The following is a 25747-nucleotide window of genomic DNA, read 5'->3' as shown; positions in this document are numbered from 1 at the left end:
CGCTAGGCACAGCCCAGAGGCTGAAACGTGGTCATTTAGAAAAGAGGCACCAACAAATTTAACTATAAAAAGTGGCCTGTTTGCAAAGAATTAACAAACACGGAATAAACTCTTTGATGGCCATGGATGTGTGAAGCCTTAATAAAGATGCTGAAGGCACAACTTCACTTCAGAGAATGAACATTTTAAAACCTGTCTTGTTACTTTTCCTGAAGATGAAGAATCAGATCCAGCCTGCTTCCCCACTCTCCCCATCCCACAGCTTTCAGAAGACAAAGGGCACTGAAAACTTCTCTGGAGTGCTGGGTAACTTGTGAGTGCCAGGTCAAACCAGAACGGCCGCCTGCACTACGTCCGCACCATGAGATGTGCTAAAGGTTGCTAAATTACACGGTGTGGTGCTTTCAGAATAAGCAACAGCCTGCACACTGCATTCAGCTGGACAAACATCCACAAAAAGCAACAGAGCATCACTCTGGGACGGCTCTTCCCTTTCCTTCTGCATCTAACCAAGCCCCCCAAGGCCACAGTTTACATGAACCACGCGGTCTTTGTTTGATGTTCTGAAATAAGGGGAGCACCTGAACAAAAAGACATTTATCCAGCATGCCAATGATGAAGTTGCCTCATAGCTAAACTGCTGTAAAAAGTGTGGACGTGAGCCTCACGTGAGCGTAGTGAGATCCAAGCTCAGACCCCGGTTCACCATGCAGCCTACCCTTAAAAGGATCAAAGAGCTCTGCCTACAGCCCCTGCCTTTTGGGCCTTGGGTCCTTACCCCCTGGAAGGCTACCTTCTGAGCAATTAAAGAAGAAAACACAATCAGTTACCTAGCACACTGGCTTGTTTCTTTTTATTCCTCCGTCTCCTCTTGCGGGTGGGTTTCAGCCATGGGCTGTCCGTCTTTCCTTTCCTCTTCAGCAGCTTCTTCTTGATGCTGGACTCCGAGCTCTGAATAACCAGAGAGGCCACGGGCATGTCAGGCATGTTGGTACCAGCACCCCCGCAGTCCTTTGCACCCATGTGGAAGAGCCCCACACAGCCTGAGTTATGTGAAAAGGCCTTGAGGACTGGGGGGTTTGAAATCAAGTGGTGCAAAGATGCCTTTATAGCGCCAAAAAGGAAACACAAGCACACGTGTGGGTGTATTTCCTGTCATTTCAATAGTGCATGCTTCACTTTCTCTTCCATGTAGGCTCTTACGCCACACTCATCACAGGAGTAGCCGAGCACCTCTGTGCAGCAGGGTAAGTGTGCAGTTACACACACACTTTTAGCTTCTCCCCAGAAAAGTTTTTTTCAAACTAAAATATTCACAGAGATCCAAAGTTGTGCTAGAAAAAAACACAAAGTTGTCTTGTACCTAAAAGAGCCAGCTTAACAGGGTTGGGAAAGACCCTGGGGAGTTTAACCCTACAACAGCAGGCAGGCCCCCTCCCTGAGCAAGGTACTGGGTATCACATCAGCACAGCCTGACCACGCAGCAACCTTCAGGCATGTATGAATCTAGACAGGGTTTGGGGGTTTTGTATGCTTGTTTTAAATGCAGAAAATACAGGTGCCTGGGGTGGGTTTTCAAAGTCAACATCAGAACAGGGAACCGGGCACCCCAACCCCGTAACCTGGTGTTCAAAGCTCCAGCCATAACATCCGTGTTCAGACTGAAACTGCCGGCTCCTGAGGGCTAACCGTCACCCACTGAAGCCTATAAAAAAGCTGCTGCTGCCTTCAACAGAGGCTGGATCAGGCCCTACCTTCATGGCCTACTTCAACAGGAAGCGGGTGCTGCACCCTGAGCACAGCCGGGCAAAGGTGGTGCTGAGCGCTGGCTCCCGGGCAGCTCCGCGGCGCTGTCTGCACTGCCCTGAGGATAACCGTGCCCGAGCACGGGCTCGCCTCTGCCTCGCCACGTGGCTTCCAGCAGTTGCGTCACAGCGCTCGTGGGTGAGAGGTTTGTGTTTGAGCCAGTCCCTGTCTGGCTTGCTGACTGACTCACCAGATATGAGCACAGCAAAAACCACGGTCTAGGATGTGTAGATATGAGTTGGGTGTTCAGACTTGAATGTAAACTCAACCCTTGGCTTGAGCCAGCACTGCAAACGTGCCTTGGCTGCCCCATGAAAGGCACAGGCCACACAGTCCCTCCTGCCTAGTCCTCTCTGGCTCTTGTAGTGTCAGAGAAGGAACGAGATTCTTCAGAGTTTCAACAATTGATTTGGTTTAGTTACTTCTACCTTCAGCTCAAACCATCAAGACAATGAAGTCAATAATTTTCTCAAGGTGACTGAAGAAGTGGGGTGCCTGAAATGCTGGCTCCTCAACTTGAGATGCTGTGAAAAGGGAGCACAATTTTTAAAGTAAAAGGGAGGGCGGGGAGACAGACAACCAGTGAACAGCAATTTCAGAAACAAGAAAGTATCGGGTTACCTTCACCAGCCATCTGAAAAACTAAAAGTAAAAATCACCAACAGCTGGTGAAAATCTTGCTTTAGCACTGTCTGTCTGTGTGCTGTTTGTACATCTCCCCGGTAAGGGCTGCCAGCTCACGTGGTAGTGAGGTGACATGTCAAATAGATGTGAATTTGGACAGTGGCTGGCCCAACAGATTTGTGAACAACTCCACCTGGACTCTGAAAATGCAGGCTGAGCTTCAGCTTGTTAAGAAAACACTGCTGGCTCCCACCACTTGCCAAGTCTGCCTCCAAAGAATTCAAGGACACTTAAATATTTCTACTAATATTCCAACATAAAAAGCAGTCAACACCTTGTTGAAAACAACAAACAAAAGCCCATTAATTAGCATCAGAAAGCAATTAATTGTATCACAGATCATGGTTAAGCACCTTGTGGAAAACAATACTCTGTGTGTGGGTGGCTCCTGCGAGTGAGTTTTGTCAAAGAGACCTGAAACTGCACTGCTTCTCTCTCTTTCTGGCAGCAGTGCAAAGGGGAAATTATTATCAGCAGGACAAAGGCTTTCAGGAGCATTTAGCAGCCGGGCTTACCAAGTCAGATTCATCTCCATCTTCCTCCTCCTCCACAGACTCTCCAGACTCTTGCTCCTCCTCGGACTCGCCATCATCCATCTGCAGCCACCAGCCCAAGAAGAGAAAGAGTCAGTCACGTCAGGCCTCCCAGAACACAGCTCCCCCCAGCACCCAGCTGCCCATGTGTGCACTAACGCCGTTTCCTCTCCAGGACAAGACCTCCAAGGCCGTTAATGCACATCATGGTTCACCCATCAGGATGGTACAAGAGAAAAAAAAAAAAAAACAAAACAAAAAACATTCAACTCCAGAAGAAAGCTTTCGAACCAAATCTCAATTTCTCTGATTATCCAGAAACAGCCTCGTACCTACACTACGCAGCGTGATTTGGGAGAAGTTAACTGAACTAATTTTAGTGCTTTACCAGCCTGTAACAAGCAAGGGTAGGAAGACATCTCTTACTGGTTTGGTGAGGAACATAACTAAACGTCGTGGGGTCCTGCACATGCACTAGACCACAGAGCATTACAAAGCAAGGCTGAAACAGGAGGGCGGGTGAGGAGACTCACGGGGGAAAGAGGGAGCAGGAAGTGGTCATCAAAAGCCTCACTTCCACCGCTGTGCTTTCTGCCACCTTGCAGACTAGAAAATCCTAGAAATTGCCTCAACTGACGCCACTCCTATCCCAGGGGTGTAAGCAGTGTCCCGTCCCGCTCTAAGTCCTGCACGGGGCATGTGAATACCTTTCTGGCATTGTCTGCGTCAGACGCGCTGTCTTTAGAGGTCCTGTTATCATCTGCAGGAAATGCAGCTGCCTGTTCTGCTCCGTGATCATCCTCCTCTTCTAACTCATCAGAGTCTTCCTCTTCAGAGTCTACATCTATGCTTTCCCCATTCACATGAGGGCTGACATCACCTAGGTCCTTTTCACTCTGGAAGTTGTCCAAGCACATGAGCCACAAAGACAACATCAATTCATAGCACAGAGCAGCTGAACCCATCCCAGACCGCCTCTGTGTTAGAAGGCTTACAGCTGCCAGGGGAAAGCTGGCTTTATGTCCCTCCAGAGCTCTTAAACGCTGCCAGCAAAGCCAGCCCCAGCGCCTGCCGTGTGCCACCTAACCCTGTCAATCTGGGGAACGAGACACCACGAGGAGTCATCCCAGCCTCATGTGGCTGCACGAGGCGTTACAGGGAGGGCTGCTGGTCAGGAGCTTTCGGCCAGCCCACGCAGCCTGATTTAAACGTGGAAGGGCAGCTCCACCGTGGAATACCAAGGGCGCAAAGAAGGTTTCTAGGGAATGCGAAGGGACGTTAAACCAGAGTGAGGAATTTTTACTCCGCTCCATGAAAGCGTAGTGCTCAAAGACCAAAACTTCAGGGCCCAAACTGCAGCAAGAGCAGAAGCTGATCAGGAGGGAATCCTAGGCTAAGGTCTGTTTTTAAGTAACTGCTTGTTTTGCCTTCCAGCCTCAAGCAACGCTAGACAGCAACCTTGAGGACTCCAAAACAAAAAGGTTACCGCACAGCGTAGGCTTGAAAACTCCAGTTCCACAGCACTCACAGGACAGAAAGGAAACGTTCACTGGAAATGTTTAAGAGCTGGTATCTCAACAGCCACCCTCAAAAAGCCATTTTCAAAGCAGCGAGGCTGCTGCGAGCAGGATGCTGTCACCAGAGAGATGCAGACTCAGAACAGAAGATGCTGGCGGCAACGAGCCAGCATGTTCCCACACCTCCCCATGGGGTTGGTGTGCCAGGACAAGGGGCCAGGACAAGTGCCCAGAAGGCTCAGCGCACCCCTCACCTTGGCACCCGCAGAGGAATGAGTTATGCTCTTAAACATCTCAATCATTGTTCTCTGTTTTAACACTTTGGTCTTTTTCTTGGGAACCAGGCTATAGGTTCCCATTCTCCGTTTTTTCTTCCGAGATACTGCAGCAGCTGCAAAAAAAGCAAAATAAACCCAAAGTTCGTTCAGAAATGAAAAGAAGGGGTAGAGAGTGGAGGCTGTAATGTGGGAAACCATATTTGAGGGCATGATCTGAGAGAAAAGGCTTCCCACTCCAACTAATTTGTTTACAATTCAACTAAATGATGACACACGCATACGTGCAAACACACAAAGAGCTTTTTGCCAGTGCTGCAAACTCACCCAAATTCTGAGTATCCTCTCCGTGTTCCTTCTGGCCCCTACATCACCACACATAACATCAAATCCTTAAATTAGCCTGCGTTTGGCAGTGTTGCTGATGCCGTAGGAGGCTGAATAGAATCCAACTTGCTCAAATAGACACTGCAAGGCTAATAATACTGCCTTACAACAAAAGTGATCAAATAATAACTAAAGAACACAGAGGGAAAAGGAATCTTAAATAAAGAGCTGTTTGCCGTTTAACCTCGTTTCACACCTGCCATGGAAGTTTGTTTGATTCCTTTCGCTGCTTTGATCGGGTCTTAATTTGCTGAGTCTCCCTCCTGGCCTTCTAATGAAGCCAGCCACGGCTCCTGTCCGCCTGCTGCTGTCTTTGGTGGATGCACATCAGAAGCACGCCCAGCACAGGCTCTTTTAACAGCAGACAGCAGGAACCAGCCAGCTTCGGCACCAGCAGCCGTACAGGCTGTTCCTCGCAAACATTTCTTCATCTCTCACTGTGATGAAGTTTTACCAAAAGCTATGAAGAATCCTTTCAAAAACTTTCCGCTAACCCAAAGCATGTTATTTACACTCGTGTACCTCACGGGGAGCAGCTCTCGCATTGACAAAGTCCCTCAGAAGCAGCTGCAGAGCATCGCACGGAGGTTTCAGCAGCGGTGATCCCTGGTGGTACCTGTCACAGCCCAACAACCTCCCTACGGGGGGCAGAAGCACAAGGTGCCGGACCCTGGTGAGCTCACCCACCAACCTGACGCTCAGCGACTTGATCAGAGCTGCTGCTGCCTTCTGTCCCAGCCCTCCACAAACCTGCACCTGGTGGCCGGGTCCCAAGAAGGACAGCACAGCGCTCCCCAGGGAGTCAGCTTCACTTCTGAGACTACTTCAACAGGGGTCTGCAAGAATAAACCCCGCGTGTGCAACACCACGGGCAACTCCATGGAGTCCAGAGGACAGCAGCATCATGCAGTGCCCGGGCCAGTTGCACAGAGGTGGACAGATGAAAGGCATCTGTTAAAATACGGCCCCCAGCTACAGCCCTACTGGTGCCAGCGGGCAAGGAAATCCTCAAGGCTATTCAGCACTGAGAAGGACTCACAGGGCTGTCAGTCCTTGCTAACCTGCCTCAGCCCACGCACTCATACACACACACACACGTCTGGGAGGTGGGTGCTGCCGGGGATTTTAACTCTGTCCTTTTTACCCGTCTGCGACTTCGTGGTGGCCACATAGCTCTGGTTCTGAGGTAGTGACTGGTGAAGGCCCGGGAGAGAGGGCAAGGGCAACGGCTTCCCAAACTCCAGGACATTTTTGTTGCCTTCCTCCTTAGATTCTTTTTGATCTCTGCTGTCTCTCCCATCTTTGGGGTCTTTACTTGCATGCTGAAAAACAAAATTAAATTACATTGAGCCTCTGCGCTAAAAGAAATGAAGAGGACAAAGTTAATTCCCTTCTTTCTAGCATCATCACCTGCATTTGACCACAGTAGCACACACTCAAAGCAGAAGCACTCGGCCCCTCCTCTAGCAAACGTTACTTTGCCTAAAGACTGCAAAACACCCCCAGCCCGCTACTCCTTCGCGTGGTGAAGCTGTTCCCTGGGCAGGTGAAGGACTGCATCCTTCGGCAGCTCCCTGCACAGCGCAGGGGATGCCAAGCACCAGGCAGTTTACACGGGCGTTTGGTTGGCTCTGGAGCAAATGAACAAATACATCGACGATGCCCGTTCCCCAAAACACATCCGGAGTGTGGCTGCACATTGCAGCCGGTGCCCAGATCCCAGCCTTGCAGAGATGACTTAGGGGAGCGGGCAGCACGGGATGGGACCCGTCCTTCTGGCCACCACCCAGCACAACAAAGCCTCGGTGACACCAGCAGGCTCACAGCCGCCAGCCGAGCACACGGGGAAATAGGGGCAGGGAAGGACTGGCCTGACACGGCACGTCCATCAACACCACTGCCACTGCCCTAGCCAGGACCTGCCCAAGCTTACCCTGAATTCGGGAAGCTGGCTGGGGCAGGGCCGCTCTGGCTGTTGCAACACAAAACGCAGAGCAGGTTACAAGCTCCTGCGGAGAGCTGGCAAGGCTCGAGAGGATTCTGTCGTTGTTTCCATTCCCCAAACCACCGCAGGCTCCCAGGCCCCAAGGCAGCGTGCACACCCTGATCTGAGCTTGCACCCAAACAAAGCACCAACAGCAGGCAGGGGTAAGCGCTGCCACCCCTTTGCCACGCTGTATTTGCCCTCTGTACTTAGGAGATGTCCCAGCCACAGCCATGCCCCTCCATCCGTCTGCCCACACACCCAAGCAGGAGGCAGGTTTGGAAGAGGTGCTCCAGAAAGCCCAGGGCCCCGTTAGCAGCTGCCAGGCACCGCGATGGCAATGCTGCAGCGCTGCTCCTCTTGCAGGAAAACGCTTCTCCTACGGGACTCCTGAAGAAACAGCCGAAATACCAAAACAGAAAGAGGAAGCCAGGCAAAAGAAAAGGAAGAGAAGAAGCAGCAAGCAGTACAAACACTTTTTATAGTCCAGGTTCGTCCAGGTACTCCTAGACACCGCTTTCAATAACGTGTGGCCTTGTGAACAAACGGGGAAGCGACTGATGATCCTAATCACAGCTCTGCCACATGCACGCTGCTGGCAGCAAGCAAGGGATTGCTCACAGGCAGCAGAGCCGTAACAATCATCCAAAAGGGCCTGAATAAAGAGGCCATCAAATTGCCAATGATTCCTGCACCGAGCCCGTAACTTCTGGCTGAATTACCACGGCTTTTCTTGAAAGGCATCTAGGCTTGGATTAATGATTTCAGAGATGAGAGATCCACCCTATCCTCTGCTATGTTGTCCCAGTGCTTAATTGCTCTCCCTGTCAAATAATTAAATGCATTATTCTTTTCCTACTAAATTAAAAAACCCTCATCAGAAACTCTCACTCCAAGAAGACACTTACACACCATGATCATGTACATTTTTTTTTTTAAACTTTCTCTTCAGTAAGTTTAAAAGAATGAGCAAGTTAAGTGCCTGCAGGATCATTTTCTGGCCACTGGATCACTCCCGAGACTGCTCCCAGTTGTTCTACCCCTTACAACAAGTACGTCAGGAGTGCTGGGCACAGCGTGCCAATAATAGTCCCAACAATACTATTTATACCTCTCCAAAGTCCCTACTTTATAGATCAAAAGGTTAACGTTAACTCCTGGATACAGGATTATTCTGAGAATTCCCAAGTCCCCCGGAACGTCCACTGCTTTCCAAATTTAACTTAAAATTAGAAAAATGAGCTTGGGAGAGGCAGATCTGATGCGGAGCTGCCTGCAGCTAAAGCAGCGTACACAAGAGCCGCACTCTTTGTCCTTTCAGTGCAGGTTCTTGCAGCTGGTCTCAGCAGCCTGCTGTTACTCCCAAACATTACGAATTCCCATCCAAACCACACCAGACTGCTTGGCAGAACATAAGCAAATTTTAAATGAAAAAGTAGCATGTTATTAGCTTGGGGTTTTTCTCTCTCCCTGTAATTAGAATATGGAAATAAATTACGCATCTTCAATAGGGCTGCGTGACAACTGTTCAATGTGACTTTTTCGTGGCAATTCTGGTAAAACAGTTCTAAAAACCAAATTAAGCCTTGGGAGATCTGCATCATTACTTGGAGCCACATGCAGCAACACGACAGAAGGAGAATTTCTGCAGAGAGGTGACCAGATCTCTCAGGAAGCCTGATAGCACAGGAAGCTGGGCAGGCCAGCAGTAAAACATGCATTATATATACATTTTATACAGATATAAAACAGATCCTAGATCTAAGGATTGTAATAAAAAAGATCAGCAATGATTTGAATGCATTCATGCTCAGCTCATTCTCAGCTGTCTCACCATCTTTCTTCATTCTTCCCTAGGTGGAACAGTTGTATCTTTGCTGTTCTCATTACATTTTCACCTTCCAGTACGAGTATTATGAGTGTTCAGTGGACTCAACTTTATTCTTTTCCCTAGCTCCAGCCTGTAGGTACAGTCCATCCCGGTCTCTTCCACCAAGCCCTTAACACTGCTCTGCTCCAGATTTAAACACTCCCAGAAAAGCAGCTTTGCTAATCTAGCGCTGCTCTGCTGGGAAATCTCTTCTTCCTTAAACCACATCAGGCTGGCGGAGAGCAGGTTCAGCGGGGCCCTTCCTTGTTCTGTATCCTTCTCCAGCAGTTTACACCCTGGCCCCTCGCAGCACAGGAGAGCTGGAAGGTGCAAAGAAAAGAGGCGAAGGCAGAAGACACCCAAGCCAACTCTTGCCTCTTGGCTTAGAGCTTCTCTTACCTTTCCCCAGCCTGGCAGAGGAGGTGAGAGTGAGGCTTAGGCCAGCAAAGTACAAACACAGGGGCTGCAAAGAGCACTTCAGTAAGCCCCACGGAGCTGATCACAGTCAGCATCTCCTCATCCAGTTTGCCACGACAAATCCTAACGTGTTCCTGCTTCGACTGCTGAAGGTCCTGGCTCCTCCTCTTCGTGCCTCCCTGTTAAGGGTGGATAACGCCCGGCTGGCCGCCCCACAGCCTGCAGCAGCAGCAAAGCAACGCCTGGCTTCCAGGGGCTGCTGGGCACCGCCTGACCTGCTGAGAGCACCAACACAGGTGTGCACCCTTTCGGAAGCATTTTCAGCAAAATGAACCACTATGCTCAGAAACTGGATGAAGATCAGCTGCTTTCACTCAAACCAACGAGCACTCGAGAGCAGAGGTGCCTTCACCTAACCCCCGCGTGGGTTCCACTGCAGACAGCCGAACTCCAGGCAAGAAACACGATTGCTGGCACTAAACTTATTCCATTCTGTTATCCCTGCCCAACACAGCTGCGGTGTTTTTCTTTTTTTTTTTTCCCAATTTCACTGAATTTTTTAACAGGCAAGCAGAGTTCTGCTTTCAGCTACAGCTCAGAGCACGGTGAGCTGCCCCGTGCGAGGGCAGCCCCAGGACACAGCTGGAGCCCTGCGGTCCCCACGCTGCCCGAGGCACCACACGTGCGTGCCACAGGCAGCCAAGAAAGGACCAAAAACGAGAAGGGAAGAAACCGGGTGCGTTGCTACTGCCTGTGTTTCTTGCAGCTCCTCACATGGCATCAGCCGATCCCGTGCAACAGGCTGTGAAGTCGCTATTTCATGCTGAGCAGTGCAAGGAATAGGCGAGAAACAACAGCAGCAATCCCAGGGCCCAGGGCAATGTTTCCAGAGATGTTTGTGTCTGGAAACAGGAAAAAAAAAAAACGGGGACCACAAATACATTTGACACCACTGTGAGAAAAACAGTCAAGAAAACTGCTTCAACTGGGACAAGAACACATCATTTTGTGTGTTGATGAAAATCATATCCGAGTGATTTCTACATTGTAATGTGATCAACCACGTTTCTATTACTGGCGCAGAAATCCCCTCCAGCAGCAGGGAGAAGTTACTAAAAATGGCAAAGACGGAATATCCTGCTTTGTCTTCCCCAGAAGCAAAAAAAAAATCGAGAACAAACAAAACCTTCCTAATTAAAGCCCGCGTTGCTTCGACAGACCGCACGCGGCATTCTTCCCACAGCCCCGCAATTAGCAGCTCTTTCGAAGCGAGTGAGCAGCGAGCGAGGAGGAGCTGTTCTGGGCACACATCCACGTGCTGCTGCAGAGCCACCGGCGCTCCCCGGGCTGCCGCTCACGCTCAGCACCCAGCCCCGGCCCCTGCGTGCCCGTGTGAGCTGTCGAATTTCCCCTCTCGTCAGGGCTTTCATCTCCAGCTCGGCACGAGCTTGCTGACAAACCGAAGAGCTGCAGGAGTGCACCCAGCGCCACCGGGCAGCGAGGCAGCTGTCACGGTGCGAGCGTCTCCTCATCCATCAGCGGAGGGGAACGCGCCGCGCACCCACGCGCTGCTTTGAACTCTGCACAGCACCAGCGTCCCAGGGGCTGTAACAACCGGGGAACGATATTTAAGCAAGAAACACCGGTCTGATAATAAAAAATGCATCACGAGCAGATGGCAGCGCCTGGAAGAGCTGTGGCAGCGCTGCCTCCCGTTCCCTGCGCTGGTGCTGCAGAGTTGCAGGGTCTTACAGCCGCTGCTGGGAGTCCTGACGACTGCCTAAGCATCGCCGTGGAGCACCGAAAGTTTTGATCAGCCAAAATGCACAACAGATCCACCCCTCAACGCCCTTTCACCTTCAGGTTGAGCACGCACCCTCTGGAAGCACGACCCTGCTGTGACTTGACTGCGATGGCACCGATCTGTGCACGGTCACCATGTGCCGAACATCACTCCGGTTCGGGCTGCCAGGCAAGCCCTGCTTCTGCATAGATGTTTGCAAACCAAGCTACACAACCTGCTTTTTTCCCTAATTTAATGAATACTTCAATGGGCAGGTGCTGTGCAGAGGTGTGGATGCCGCTGGGCCAGGGGACACAGACTCGACGGTCAGAACACCACGGGGCAGCTCGGAGCGGTTTCGATAGCCAGTCTGCTGACAAAAATAGGGCTGCTGGGGACCTGGGAAGGGGACGGTTATTGCCGTGGGCTGTGGGCAGCAGCAGGCAGCCACCGCCAGCCAGCAGAGCAGGCACAGCACCAGCACATCCAGCTGAATACGAGGTGCAAGCACTGCCCAGCACTAAGTCACTGCCTGGCTTCCCGCAGGAACCCATCTCGGGAAGAAGCCCTACGCCAGCGGCAGCCTCCGGCCTCTTCACTGCTGAAAGATTCCCTGCCCGGGACATCTGACCACAGCCGGGCTCACACTCCTGGACCTCCCTCCTCCAGCCCATCCACACAGCCCTGGGCACCAGGAGAGGACCTTCCATGGGAGCTCCCTCCAGGTCCAGAAGGGCCAACAGCAGCTCTTCAAAGACAGACAGGTTATTTCACTATGCCTCTTTTCTCTTCTTTTTCTTATTTTTTTTTTATCATCTCTCAAGGAGACAATACCCCAACACCATCTCACTTAGGACCTGCCCTTTGTTTAGAGGCTTGGAGCCTGCTGAGCAGCCCCAGATGCCTGCAAACCTCCAGCTGCCACCTGCACGGCCCCGAGAGATGAAGAGAAGAAGTTCTGAGGCCAGGAGCCCTGCTGGCAGCCCACAGCCCACGTCAGCACCGCACTGCTGGGCACAGACACAGAAAACCAGGCCTTACAGTGACAGCAACACCCGTGTGCATGCAGGGAGCAAGCAGCCGACTGGCCCCGGGATCAGCCACGTCGTGGCAGACAGCAGAAATGCCCACATAAGCCCAGCAGCTTCTGCTCCGTGCTCCTCCTTAGGCCCCCAGTTGAACTGGTACCCACGTCCTGGGCTCATGTGAAACCAATGGAGGAATTAATTTCACTATTTTGTCTGAGAGCTCAGTCCCCCTGACCTGGTTCTCCACACAGCACAGGAGAAATACCACCAGAGAAGCACCTCTGGCTACGGCCTCGTGGTCACCGCGTAACGACTGGGAACAGAACCTGGGATTCCCAACTCAGCTGCTCCTCCTGTCTCAAGAGAGAACTACAGGATGCGTTCACCGCCTTGATCCTTTATTCGCTCCTCCCAGACACATCCCAGTGAAGTTAAATGCAGCAACTGGGGTTTCTGAGCAGGAGGGGCCTCCGCAAAGCTCAGGACACACACGCACACTTCCCTTTCAGTCTGCTGCCTCATCCTGGAAACTTTTGCTTTCTTAACAGAGTTGTAAATGGATTAAGAAGGAATGGAAGAAATTCGTCCAAAGGTGCAGTTTGTGCTAGTGCACCAACTGCTCAGCACAGGGCAAAGCCAATTCTCTTCTGATCTCTGTTCTAAAACCCCCTTAACATGCGACAACATCAATTAAAATTGTCACCTGTTTCAAATTCAGCTTCGATCCCAATTCAGGAAGCAAATCCTAAACAGAGAAAAAGCTGGTTAAATTCGTGAGAAAATTACTTGCTTCCTTTCAAAGACCAATCTGCATGTGCAGAAAAGGCTACTGAGGTCCCCTGGCAGCTATCAGGTTGGAAGAAAGCAATTTTTTGGCCCCAGTGGGTTTCTACATGAACCAGGGGGAACAAATGTTTATGCCTTGCAGGCAATAAAATACCTTTTCCCTCCTCTCCTTCTCTCAGGCAGCACGTCTGCAGTAGTCTACCAAGAAAAGAGCAACGCTCTCAAAAATTAACAAAGAAAACTCATGTGTCCTGCAACATGAAATTCTGGGTGAGTTCCACAACTTACAATGCACCCACCTGCTCTCATAGAGTTTTTGAAGGGGAAAAGGTGTGAATGTGGGGGCTGGTGCATGGAAAGTTATTGCAGTGCCGTGCTGATGAGCCTCTTGTAAGCTGCTCCACAAAGAAGTAATCGGGACAGAAAAATGACAATGAGGAAGGACTCTGCTACTCAAAAGAAAATAATATGTAAATTCAAAAGACAACGAGGGGAAAATTAGGTACTAATTATCGGGAAGGCTGAACAAAGCAGCTGCCTTATTGTCTTGCAGAAATGAGATCAAATCTTGGAGACCGGTGGGTTCAGATGCAGAGGCTTGAGTAGGAAACCTGTGAACAGCCTCTTCTCACCACCTCCTCCTGAGTTTTGTTTCTTTCCCTATTTTAACCCCAAGGCAAATGGCTGGAGCCGCAGAGGACGGGCTCTGTGCTTGTTATAGCGGCCGAACAACTGCAGGCTTTGGCTTTTGAAGCCGCTGGTACTGTGTGAGCAAATAGCGATCAACACCACAACCACAGCACCTCATGTAACGGAGTGATGCAAACACTCACCAGAGCTGCACGCAACCTAGAGAGAGGCCTTAAAGCCCAAGGGGTTGCATAAAAATATTCTTTTGATGTATCATAAAATATGAATGATGAAAACACTCCTTCCTAACCTAGCTGTCGTCTTTTAGAAGGGAATTGCCTTTTTCAATTGCTCAGCCCCAAGAGATCTCTCCCTGTCAAATTCCACCAGGGTCTGGGGGTTTGCCCTGCCTCATTTAAGTGCACAACAGGCTGCTGGAGGAAAGCTGCGAGGCCATTTCAGTTGCAAAGCCTTGTTCGGATGAGGAAGCCTCACGCAGGACTTTCAACGGGCTGCCTGTGCTGCTTCGAGGCCTCCCCAGCTGCTAGCCAAAAAACACAGCAGGGGTGCGAGAGCGAGAGAATTGAAATGCAATCAGGGGAAGTCAGAGGGGAAATCAGTGGTTTGGGAGAATGGTTGGGAAATCATGGCAGGCGTGGTTTCTGCCCTGCTCTCGAGGCTGCGTGCCCACGAGGTCTGCAGGCTCGATGTGCTCTTTGGACTCCCACCTGCTTCCGGAGTCCCAGGTGGTGCGGCAGCCGAGGGCACCTTTCTCCATCTGTGCCTGGCTAGGTGCCACCAACCTTTTTTTTGTTGTTATTGTTCCCCCTTCCCCTGCTCCAGACCACAGTGATTCACAGCTCCTGAGACCTTTACATCCTACTACTGCCATGCTGCAACATGTGGGTGACATCTGAGGCTAATTTGCCTTTTGCTTGTCCACAAGATGCTGGTAGCTAACAGCAATCTGTTACAGCCGCTTTTACAGAGCTGCAGCAGCTTCCCATTTATTTCTGGGTGTCACTCAGGTTGCCAAGAAGGGCTCGCAGCAATCCTCTCCTTGACCTAGGTACAGGATGGTCTCTCTCCATCGTTAGACACAGCATGATGGAAGGATCTAGCTCATCGTAGCTAAATATAAAGTGTCACAGGGCTGGAGACCAAGTGCTCTCAGTAGAGATCTGCTTGTTCCCAGCACCTATTCCCTACCTCCCTAGCTTTGGCAAAAAGAAAAGAACAACTTGGCCAATGTTTACGACAAAGAAAGGCCCATTTATGCTCAGCCCTGTTGTTACTTGCAGGCACCAGGTGACTTCAAATCTCCTTTTGCCTCCTAAACAACAGACAGATGTCTCTTTTGTTAAGTGATGGTAAATCCACCCCCAAGGATTCTGGAGGGAAGGTTTCTGAACAAGGTGCGTTACTGTAGGCAACACACACAGAGGGAGGAAACATCATCTGGTTTACTACTTTAATGATAAGCAATGCAATCAAGTTGCCTCGCATATCAGCTTCTTGACAGCTTCCAAGCTTAGGAGAAGCCTCTAGTTAACACACTATGCTTAATTTCCTTTGGGTCAAACTTATAAAAAATCTAATTTGCTTCACAAGCAGCTCTGGATTTCAGCAAACGGCTGATGAGCAACACAGCCAAGAGAGAAAGGCCATTTAGTGTCTCTCATAGATCTGTTGGAGAAGGTAATTGATCAATTATATATTTAGCAACACAATGGGGAAGAGAGCTGATTGTGGCCATGTGACTACTTTAACACCTCTGTCTCTCTGCAGGAAGAGGAAAAATAAAAATAGAAAAATAAAAAGAATAAAAATCAATCCGCTCAGTGGGACACCTCGGCATTACACGCGCTCCCATGCAGCAAGGTGTCCCTCGCACGCACTCAAGAGAAAGCCAAGACCGATCGCAGCAGCGGCGCTGACTTCTGGGCGTATACATTACCAGGCTCGGGGTGGGTTTAGGCATTGTCTTCCGTGCTCTGTGGACCTTGACTTCAGTGTTAGCAGCGGTGGCTTTTTTAGCATCCATGTCCTTACTGCCCTCCCCAAGCTTGGCTGGCATCGTGGCTTGCATCTGAGAAAAGGTGCCCACAGTTCTCCCTTTGCTTGCTCCTCCTGGAAGGGTTTTTGCAGCATGGCCGGTGAGAGAAGCAAAGGTGCTGGTAGTCCTTAGAGGCTGCTCCTGTGCCATCTGCTTGGTTAGAATATATCCATTGCTCCCCGTTACAGAAGTCTGTGTGAAGTCATTAGCTTTCATATGGTTTTGCTTCCCAGTCTCACCGTCTCGTTCAGAAATGCCATTTTCTGCTATCCTATTTAATTTAGTACTAGAGTCCTGCTGGCTCACTTTCGTATTGTCCTGAGTGTTTTTTGCTGGGTTTGGGTGGCTACCAGCTTCGCTGTGCTCACAGGAACCGTTGGTTTCACCGTCTACAGCCATTTTTGGTTCCCCCACTTGCTTTTCTGTAGCACTTTCATCTGCAGCCATGGCATTGAACCCTGGAGAAAGAGGGAGGGTAAGGAGAAGGGAGGAGAAAGAAAAGGGTCACAAGGGTCATCGAAACACACTCAGAGTGGCTAACAGAGAGGAAACATCTCCCCAAAACACCACCTGCTACATACAGCCATCCAGGCTGCCTACTTACCTACCTGACTGGCTGGGCTGGATCCTCAGCTGGGGAAAAGTGGGGCAGCTCAGCTGAAAGCAGTGCACTCAATCTGACTTGCCTCAGCTGCCGATGTGGCCATCTATTCCCAACTATGGATTTTTCAAGGTAAATATTATCTTTAGCTTTCCTAATAACTCCATTTATTGGACCGTATGTCAACACCTCACACGTCAAACAAAACAGCGCCCGATCTTGCGCTCACATCCCTGGCAAAGCTCTTCACAGCACCAGACTGACACAAGGAGGGTTTCTGGTGGAGCTGGTCGGGGATGCTTCTGGGCACCGGCACAGCTCAGGGGCCACAAGGAATAACTCCCTCGCAGACACAGCTCTGCGGGCATTGCCCACACAAAACCACTCTTTCACAGGAAGCAGCAGCCCAGGAGCAGGATTCCCAGTGTCATTTCAGAGGCAACAGCCAGATTAAACACAGGGGTGAAGCACGTTAAATGTAATTCTAGCCTAAAACAATTACATGATTAAAATGTAGCAAGATCTTTGCAGATTAAAAGCTCGCTCACAGATAAAACAGGAGTGTCCACGCAAAGAGGCTTTTTTCTCCCTTCCAAATATTCCCATGCTCCCCCTCCAATACTTTTGTCCCACCAGATTTCAGGCCCGAGCTGACAGAATCCAAGTACGAACACCATGTACTTGCAGAAAGGTTTCCAGCATGACAAACTAGCAGCTCCCCAGGCAACCAGGGATGATAACAATTCACTGGCACGTTCAGTAAAATGATTAAATCAACCTGCTGTTAGGGATTCCTCGTATTGTTTTCCTTCCAGAGGCCAGACAGTTATGAAAAGCACCAGAAGTACCACCGGCTAGAGCTTTGTCCAGGCGGGCTGTCAGAGCAGGCAGGACTGATTTACAGCCAGCTCGAATCGAAGTTATTTTAGCCCATAGCAGAGCCCAGAAGCCAAACCGAAGGCCAGCTCTGCAAGCCAGACCAGCAAGCTGGTATCAGCACCTCGCTCCACGCTGCTCTTGAAGCCCAAACATGGAGGCCAATATCCTGTACGTCTCTGCTGATCTGGCAGATACCTTATGTAAGGCTACAGCATGAAGACCATTGCTGGACCGATTGGCTGAGGCCAACTGTGTGAGGTTCAACAAGGCCAAGTGCCGGGTCCTGCACCTGGGGCACAACAAACCCAAGCAGAGCTACAGGCTGGGAGAGGAATGGTTGGAGAGCTGCCTGGCAGAGAAGGACCTGGGAGTGATGGTGGACAGTCGGCTGAATATGAGCCAGCAGTGTGCTCAGGTGGCCAAGAAGCCAACAGCATCCTGGCTTGTATCAGAAACAGTGTGACCAGCAGGGCTAGGGAGGTGATCGTCCCCCTGTACTTGGCTCTGGTGAGGCCGCACCTCGAGTACTGTGTTCAGTTTTGGGCCCCTCGCTACAAGAAGGACATCGAGGTGCTTGAGCGGGTCCAGAGAAGGGCGACGAAGCTGGTGAGGGGTCTGGAGAACAAGTCCTACGAGGAGTGGCTGAGGGAGCTGGGCTTGTTCAGCCTGGAGAAGAGGAGGCTCAGGGGCGACCTTATCGCTCTCTACAGATACCTTAAAGGAGGCTGTAGTGAGGTGGGGGTTGGTCTGTTCTCCCATATGCCTGGTGACAGGATGAGGGGGAATGGGCTAAAGTTGCACCAGGGGATGTTTAGGTTGGATATTAGGGAAGAACTTCTTTACCGAAAGGGTTGTTAGGCACTGGAACAGGCTGCCCAGGGAGGTGGTGGGGTCACCATCCCTGGAGGTCTTTAAAAGACGTTTAGATGTAGAGCTTAGGGATATGGTTTAGTGGAGGATTGGTTAGTGTTAGGTCAGAGGTTGGACTCAGTGATCTTGGAGGTTTCTTCCAACCAAGACGATTCTGTGATTCTGTGAAGAGGAGCCCAGATTCTGGATCTTGGGATGTCAAACCCAACATTTTCAGGCTCCTGGTTCGAAGCCACACTGTGCCAGACTTTGCTGAGTGCACGGGCAGCTCAAGGCAAACACCAGCAGGGCTGGGGGAGTCGAGAGTAGCAGCACTGCACCGCTGCTTCCACTTTTCCCTTTTAAATGCATCCATTCAGTCCATTTTCTTACTCTTGGGTTGACCTCAAAGATCTGTTTTGATACCAATTCCTGTACAAACAGCACTCACAGATGTCACCTCTAAAACCAATGCATTCTAGTACCTGAAACTACTATATTAGTCCCCAAACCTGCTTTTAGGTGCTCATCTGGGACTTGAAGACAAACATTTCCAACATCAGATTCAACGTCTTGACTCGGTCAATACACTCGGACCACCCGATCCAACCTCCAGCTCAAAGCACAGCCAACACCGAACTGCAGCCAGGCGCTCAGAGCTGGCCCAGGTGGGGCTCCAAGACCTTCAGTCCTTGACCTGCCCACCCTCACCCTCACCACAGCTTATGTGGAGACATTCTCAACCCTGCCTTGTAAAACTCTGCCCCTTGTTTTGGTCAGTAAACATCTTACTGTAAGGTCTCTTCAAAACCTGACAATGTCTGGTAGCTCCTCCTGAGGTTTAACATGGGCAATGTGTGCTGAGGGGACACTTGTGCTACGCAGACCATTCCCCACCAAACCCAGCCAGGCTGCGAGGCAGAGCTGGGTGAGCTCTGCAGAGAGCAGGGGCACAACCCCTCGGAGGCAGGATTTTAGTGGCTCTCCAAGCACGACTCCAAGTCAGCAGCCCTGTCTGCTGCCATCTCCCGGCTCCCAGACCACTTTCTGTGTACTGAAAGCTCTGATAAGACGCACAAGGGTTTGCTTTGGGTAGGGACGACTCTGATTAGGAGAAGGTGAAGTGCTACTAGGTGTTCTTTCACTGTTATTTGTCTGTTTGAGAAATCTTGGGCAGCTGTGCACTTACTCTTTCAACTTTTATTTCTCATCCTTCATCAAGCGTCTTTAGAAGACCACGCTAGTGCCATTTAAACAATCCTTTCAGCAAAGTCAGCACCAAAACAAAGCAAAAAATGGGCTCCCTAATCACAGCTGAAGGTTTCTAGCACTCAGCAGCAGGCACCTGGCTGAGTGAGGCCTTCGGTATTTGTTGATTCAAAGGCTGTGCACTCCCACCAGAACAGTCAAATAACTTCAGTGGCTGAGCATTAGATAAACTGAATAAGCAGAGTGCTAAAATTGCTCTACCTGCCAGGAAGGCAACCAAAACAAGGTGAATTAGAGCACTGCCCTAGGGAAAAGAATAACTGCATTACCCCTGAAAGCGTCACGGACTTTATGAAAAATCCATGAGGCTAAAATTAAAATCCCACATACAGCTTACCCCTCACACTCTTATTAAGTGTCCAAAACACAATCTGACTGACTGTGGCAGTGCCATAAATCTCTACAGACACCACACCTCCAAATCTGCGTTACTAGAAACTCGACAAAACAAAGCTGTGAAATTCCACCACCCCTAAAGCTACCCCAGGCCTCAGGCCGCGGGGAGGGCTGTGCTGCTGCTGCTGGGCTGGGGAAGGTCGAACCCTTCCTCCTGCTCCCCGTTCTGGCAGCACTGCAATAATTTTATGAGCTGGTTACTTCAGGACAAGGCTGTTTCCTACAAACTGAGCGCGCCTGGTGCCCAGCTCGGTGAGCCCACCAGTTCAAATCAACCCAGGGCCTCACCTCGGCCTACAGCCGCCCCCACTAACAACCGGCTCGTCAGGAGCCACATTGCTAATTAATACGTGGTAACCCAGTCAGATCACACAGCCAGAGCAGCTCCTCAGGCATGTTCACACGTCTGACCACGGCCAGCAAGTCTTGGGCACGCGCCTCCAGCAGCGCATGTCTGCAGGCTGCCGAGCAGACACAACGCAGCTTGTATTTACATTTCTGCTGAACTGGGGCCTACAGAAGGGGATGGGAACATGAACTACAGAGAGCAGGAATCTCAGATGGGATAAACGCTGGATAAAAGCCTGCAGGAGCTCTTCAACAGCACCACGCAGCCAAAGAAATGCTCGCTCCTTACGAGACCTTTTCATCTCCCCTTTTCTCATTTTCCAAAAAAAAGGTTTAATTGCAAACCTGCTAAAATCTTGTTGTCAAATATACCTCATGGCAATGAGTTCCATGGGTCAATCACAAGTTTTTCTTGAAATGAAGGCTTCAGCTGAAGCCTTTTCTGCTCATGCTGGGAATGCAAGTGAATAAAAACCTAAAATCGATTAATTCTCTAAAACTTTACAGCTTGACAACACTCATTTTGTTCTAAGCAGACCAAGACTACATTTCATCTGTATTCTCCTCTCTCTCCAACTCCCTCTTTGTTCTTTAACCAAAAATGAAAGATAGAAAGACACAGCCCATTTCCCCAGATGTGTAACCTCCCTTTCCAGAAGCATCCTGGTACCTCCAGAGATGCCTTATGCAGGCCCCACGCCATATTCAGCAGTAAAAGCCAGTCACATTGTCTCCAATGCCTCCTGCACCCCAGTACAAGCATCCCCAATTCATTTTAAATCAGCAAGGTGTGGGACTGGTAACATCTCCAGAGGCCAAACTGTTTGTTGACGTGTCCACCTGCGAGGTGTCAGCAGTTGACACCAAGCTGAAGCCAGGTTCAGTCACTGTGCACCTTCTAGGAGTTGGCTACGTTTTAGTAACAGAAGGAATTCAAGGCTTAGAGAAGTATGCAGATATATGACCCCTGCAATTCCACAAGCAAAGAATAATCAGTAATATATTTAAATGGGCGCTCTGAATTACCAGCTCATTGAGAGCAACGAGGAGTTCACAGCCTCCCACCTCCACGGGCTCACACAGACCCTTTGCAGCAGCTCCAGTCTGAAGCTTTCTTCTCAATATCAAACACAGCTGCTCAAAATTAAATTAAAACTGCGATGGAGAGAGCAGAATCTTGAGAAAGGAGAGGAGAGGCTAAGACAGATAGGCTGAGGACATTTCATCTAAACTGAGATGTCTAAAATGTCTGAAAGGCTGGGGTGCCACTAAGCCACCATTGCCACCAACAGAGAGCAGAAAGCTCAGCTAGCACGGGCTGACTGAACTGCAGACATCTGTCTTTGGGTAAATCACCGCCTGGATGCGTCTACCACGTGTAAGCAGAAATGAGGTGGACTGGTTCAGAATTAGAACGGTAAAATAAAAATACCTGAATTAGGCAAAACGAAACCCATCTCTGAAATCCCAGCCCAGGCTCCTCTCTGCTGCCTTTGCCTGCCATCCGTCCATCTGGCAGAGCCAGGCTTGGCTCCTGCCCTGCCCCAGCCCCGGCCGGTGCCAGAGCCTGCCCTCGAGCCCAGCAGGACAGATGCTCGGCCACCGGCAGCTGGAGGGATCCAAATCACCACTGCAGGTACAGCAGGGAACCGGTACCCACCAGGAACTTCCCCTGTGCAAGCAGCCAGGTGACCAGCTCAGAGCTCTGTAGTAACCTCAGAACCCTCCAAAAAAAAAAAAAAAAAGTCTTAAATATGTTTTTTTAAACTCGTATCTCTGCTCAGTGAGACAAAACAGGAAAAATATGCAAGTGTTATGAGCAGTACTCCAAGCCAAACTGCAGTCATTGCTAGGTTTGAGGGGAAAAGAAAAAAGATCCTACAAGTGAATGCAAAATTATCTGATCTGGAACTTTAACACATTTTCCTGAGCATCTTGGTACTGAGCACTGGTGGAGGCGAGACACATGGCTGCTCACATCCTGTGAGGTGTTTCCAAAGTGCTTCTTGTGTGCTCACAGTGGAACAAGGGCAGGGCGGCCTTCAGGTGCCGCAGGGGCAGTGCCATGCTGAGCGAAGCACGGGCAGGACTTAAACGAAAACTCATGATTTTGAACTGCAGTAGGTGACAGTGAGTAGGTGACAGGTGAGTACTGCAAACATTTATATTTATAATACACACATTTCACAGATTTGTATCCTAAGCACTTGCAGGTCATCTTTAAAACACCACAGATAGCACGGGCATTATCCGATATCCAACTGTCCTGCTGGAAAAAACTTTCAAAAGCGAGACACACACCTGCTTGCTCCTTGGGCTGCAGTTCCTCCCACCCCTTCCTTCTCAAAGTGAAATGAAATTGTGAAGCAGAGAAAAGCCCAGCTGAAATAAAAAGGTTGCCGAAGAGATGCGAGCTGAAACAGTACAGACCAGTAAGAAATGGGAGATTGAGATCCTCTGCTCCATTTGAAAGGAAAACCCCACCTCTATCAGTCAAGCCAAAAAGCTGAGTGTTTTGAAGCCAAGAAATGAAGAGAATTATAAGTTTCAGGCCAAAGTTCCTCCCTGGAGTGAGCTATTGATGGTCTAGTGGTTTTTTTCCCCTGTTTACATCTGTGCAGGCAGATGACACCCATCTGAGAGCTTGGCTCTGTATTTCCATGATGCAAGTGCCCCCCCTCCTACTGTCCTGGAGTACACAGGCACCTGTGGGAGCCCGCCTCCCATCTCCTGCACGACCTACCAATAGCCAAAACAGGGAAAAACAACAGCAAAAAAAATGTCTTCTGCTGTTATATGCTCCATACTGAGCTTACACGGGTTAAATAAATGCGATTCAGCTTCTTGCCGATGAGCCACCCATGAACACTGGTGGACTGAAAGCTGTTTCATGTCCTGCATGAAATTAATTTGTTCCTTTGCTCTGGGATGTGGTTCAAAGTGTCATATGGGGCCATGAGGCCCCAACCCGGCCATGCCCGGTGATCGCAGTGCTCCCACTCCCTGCGGCTGCAAACCCGAGCACGGCGAGCACCTGACGGGCTGTCAGGGCTTGGGTGAGCACCTCGAGTGTCTAATGAGCATCGTTTTGTTTTATCTGCTCTCCTGGCTGCCGGTCTCAGCAGGGAATCCCAGTGCTGAGCAGGTCAAGGCAAGGAGATTATTCTTTTCCTCCTTTTACAGCAGCCATCTCTCCACCTGGGAATGCAGAGGTTGCAGAGGCTCAGTGGAGAGCAGCACGTTCCTCACCCTCGGCAGCTTCCTATCTGCAGTAAAAGGGAGAGGAGAAAAAAAAAAAAAAAAAAAGAAGAAAGAAAAAAGGCCCCTCCAGGAATTTAAAACCCTGATGCTCTCTAAAAGCAGTTTTAAGTTTATTTGAGAGCAAAGTGACTGTGCACGTCTCATCCAGCACCGCTGCTCTTGTAAGCAGCTGCCTCGGGTGAAGTCTGGGAAAGGCTGAGCGTAATGGAGAACTTCGTTACCGGCTGCCCTCCCTCCCTGCTCGCCTGGCTGCGGCTGGCGTGGGGCTTCCCACCTCTGGGGCTGAGGAATAGAAGGAGCAGTTGGCCTTGAGAACTCAAGCAAGACACACCATAGAGTTGGGAGCTACAGACTTTAGGAGAACTGAAATCCCTCGCAGTTCTTTCAGGAAACCTCTCTTTAACTAGTTTCTGAGTCAGACTACATCCAACACAGTCTAATAAAACCGTTCCTGCTCATCTCTGCCAACTCCCTGCCCCTTTTCCCTGTCAGAGGGGAAGAGATACCTAAACTTTTACCCACACATAAAACCGAACTGCGTTTCCCCACGGATGACAAAACGCAGTCTCATCCACAGCTTTTTTTCCTATCCGCATTGAGCAATTTTACACAGAAGGAGACATTAAGCCTAATGAGCAGCTTAACCCGAGCTTTACACAGGCTGGGAATCAATCCCAGAATCAGAAATTAAAGCACCAAGAACACCTGAAGATCTCATTCCTACAGATGTATGTTAAATTTATAGTTCAATTACTTCTCTTCATCGGTGCCAGGATGAGGCTAGCAGAGGACGTGCCAGCTGACAGCAGCGGCGCATTGCTGCAATACCTTTCCCTCGAGGAACAAAGAAGGAAACACGATGACTGCTCCCAGCTCCAGTTCCCCCCTGGAGCCCCGACCTCCAGGCTGTTCCCTGAGCACCCCCCGAGGGCTCGTTCCCATGCAGCCACATCCCAAAAGGCAGGCTGGCACGCCAAGGGTGGCCCAGATAGAGGGCACAGGGCCTCACAACGCCTGACTGCAAACTGGGCAGTTCAGCTATTGCTGCACAAGCCTTGGAGCCTTTCCTGCAAGAGAAGAGCCTCAGGGACAGTGGCGGTGCCAGACAGCAGCTCAGAGCCACAAAGTCACCGAAGGGTTCGGGCTGGCAGCTGCAGGCAGCAGGGCCAACGTGCCTTGCTTGTGGGGCAGGCTGCTGAACCTCATTTAACGTTGCAAGCTGAGTTCCCTGGCACAGAGAGAACAGAAGTTTGCATGGAGATGTGTAACACACAAAAATACATTTGGTGGGGCAGCAGCAGAGCTGAGGCACATGCTGCCACAGCTCGAATGGGGATCTGATACCAACCTCAGTATCAGCACCGTTCTGAGTCAAGGGAGAGTAAAAAGAGGGTTAAACAAAGCAATTCACGCTAAATATTTAACCCAACCATCACCTTTAGTCAGCCTTTGGATCTGCCAAGTTCCAGCCTCCGGAAGTTTCAGATCTCAGATTCCATACCCACAGATAACCTGCCAAGGGAATTTTCCCAAAGGGAACAAAACCCAGGACAGATCTAGCTTTGTGTTACAGGCAGGAGTTCCTACCAAACAAAAATTGACCTGCTCAGCCAGGACCCAGAAGCACCAGTGGCCTTGTGTGGCTGCCCAGTTCCAGGCATCCTCCTCTCTAGAGAGAGAAGTTTAGAAGACAAATCTCAGGCAGCAGGGTGCTCGACCAGCCCATACTGCCCATCTCCACCAGCTGCTTCCATCCAGCAGGTAGGAAACTGGGCTCAAAGAAAACGTTTCATTCCAACGCGCAAGTCTGCTGTAATGACTTCATGTTCACATCACACTCAGAAATGTAAATTCCTATGCAAATACTGAACGCTGTTATTAGCAGGCTTTAGGACCGTTAACTAACTGAACCCCTCTGATGATCACAGCTGGTTAACGAAGGTCAGCTAAGAACAATGCATACAGCAGTGACCAAGCAAACCATTGTCTTTTACACATGTGGTATGTTTGGGAAGAAAAAGGACAAATCTGAATGTTACCACAAGAATGGAAACTATGCAGTTTAGAATTTAGGACCCTTTCTGCCCTGGTAACAGAACTGTGCAGCACCCTGAAGTGCCTGAAAGTCGAGCACCTTGTCAGCTCTCAAGACTGCTCCTGCACAGGGAGGGTTCTCAGCTTCTTTTTCACACACAGTCATTTGCTTTTAGTCAAAATCAGTCAAGACATACAAGGCATAAAGTTTCTCTATTCCAACCCTCATCCTGCTTTTTCACCTCCCTAGACTCTTGACACTTACCTTGAGATCACCCTAGACCTAAATAAACTCGCATGATGCTCCTGAGCCAAGCAAGGCAGGGGATCAAAGCTCGAGTCTCTGGCCAGAGC

General features: G+C 50.1%; 1 protein-coding gene across 12 annotated transcripts in view; it reads right to left on the bottom strand.

Annotated features, from left to right (window-relative positions):
- The window catches only part of EHMT1 (euchromatic histone lysine methyltransferase 1), a 112314-nt gene that overhangs the window by 34436 nt on the left and 52131 nt on the right, over positions 1-25747 (bottom strand). For 8 of the 12 annotated variants that reach the window (XM_068657446.1, XM_068657449.1, XM_068657451.1 and 5 more), the window contains 7 exons: positions 15658-16214; positions 12988-13029; positions 6347-6524; positions 4795-4931; positions 3731-3919; positions 3006-3086; positions 831-951 (listed from right to left, as the gene is read on the bottom strand). In XM_068657446.1, coding sequence (XP_068513547.1) covers positions 831-951; positions 3006-3086; positions 3731-3919; positions 4795-4931; positions 6347-6524; positions 12988-13029; positions 15658-16214 — 1305 coding nt within the window. The remainder of the gene's footprint in view (positions 1-830; positions 952-3005; positions 3087-3730; positions 3920-4794; positions 4932-6346; positions 6525-12987; positions 13030-15657; positions 16215-25747) is intronic. The other 4 variants (XM_068657445.1, XM_068657452.1, XM_068657453.1 and 1 more) reach the window with 3 other exon arrangements.

The sequence above is a fragment of the Anas acuta genome, chromosome 20, assembly GCF_963932015.1.
Source record: "Anas acuta chromosome 20, bAnaAcu1.1, whole genome shotgun sequence".
In the NCBI taxonomy this organism is placed as follows: domain Eukaryota; kingdom Metazoa; phylum Chordata; class Aves; order Anseriformes; family Anatidae; genus Anas; species Anas acuta.
This window is presented reverse-complemented; position numbering and strand designations above follow the sequence as displayed.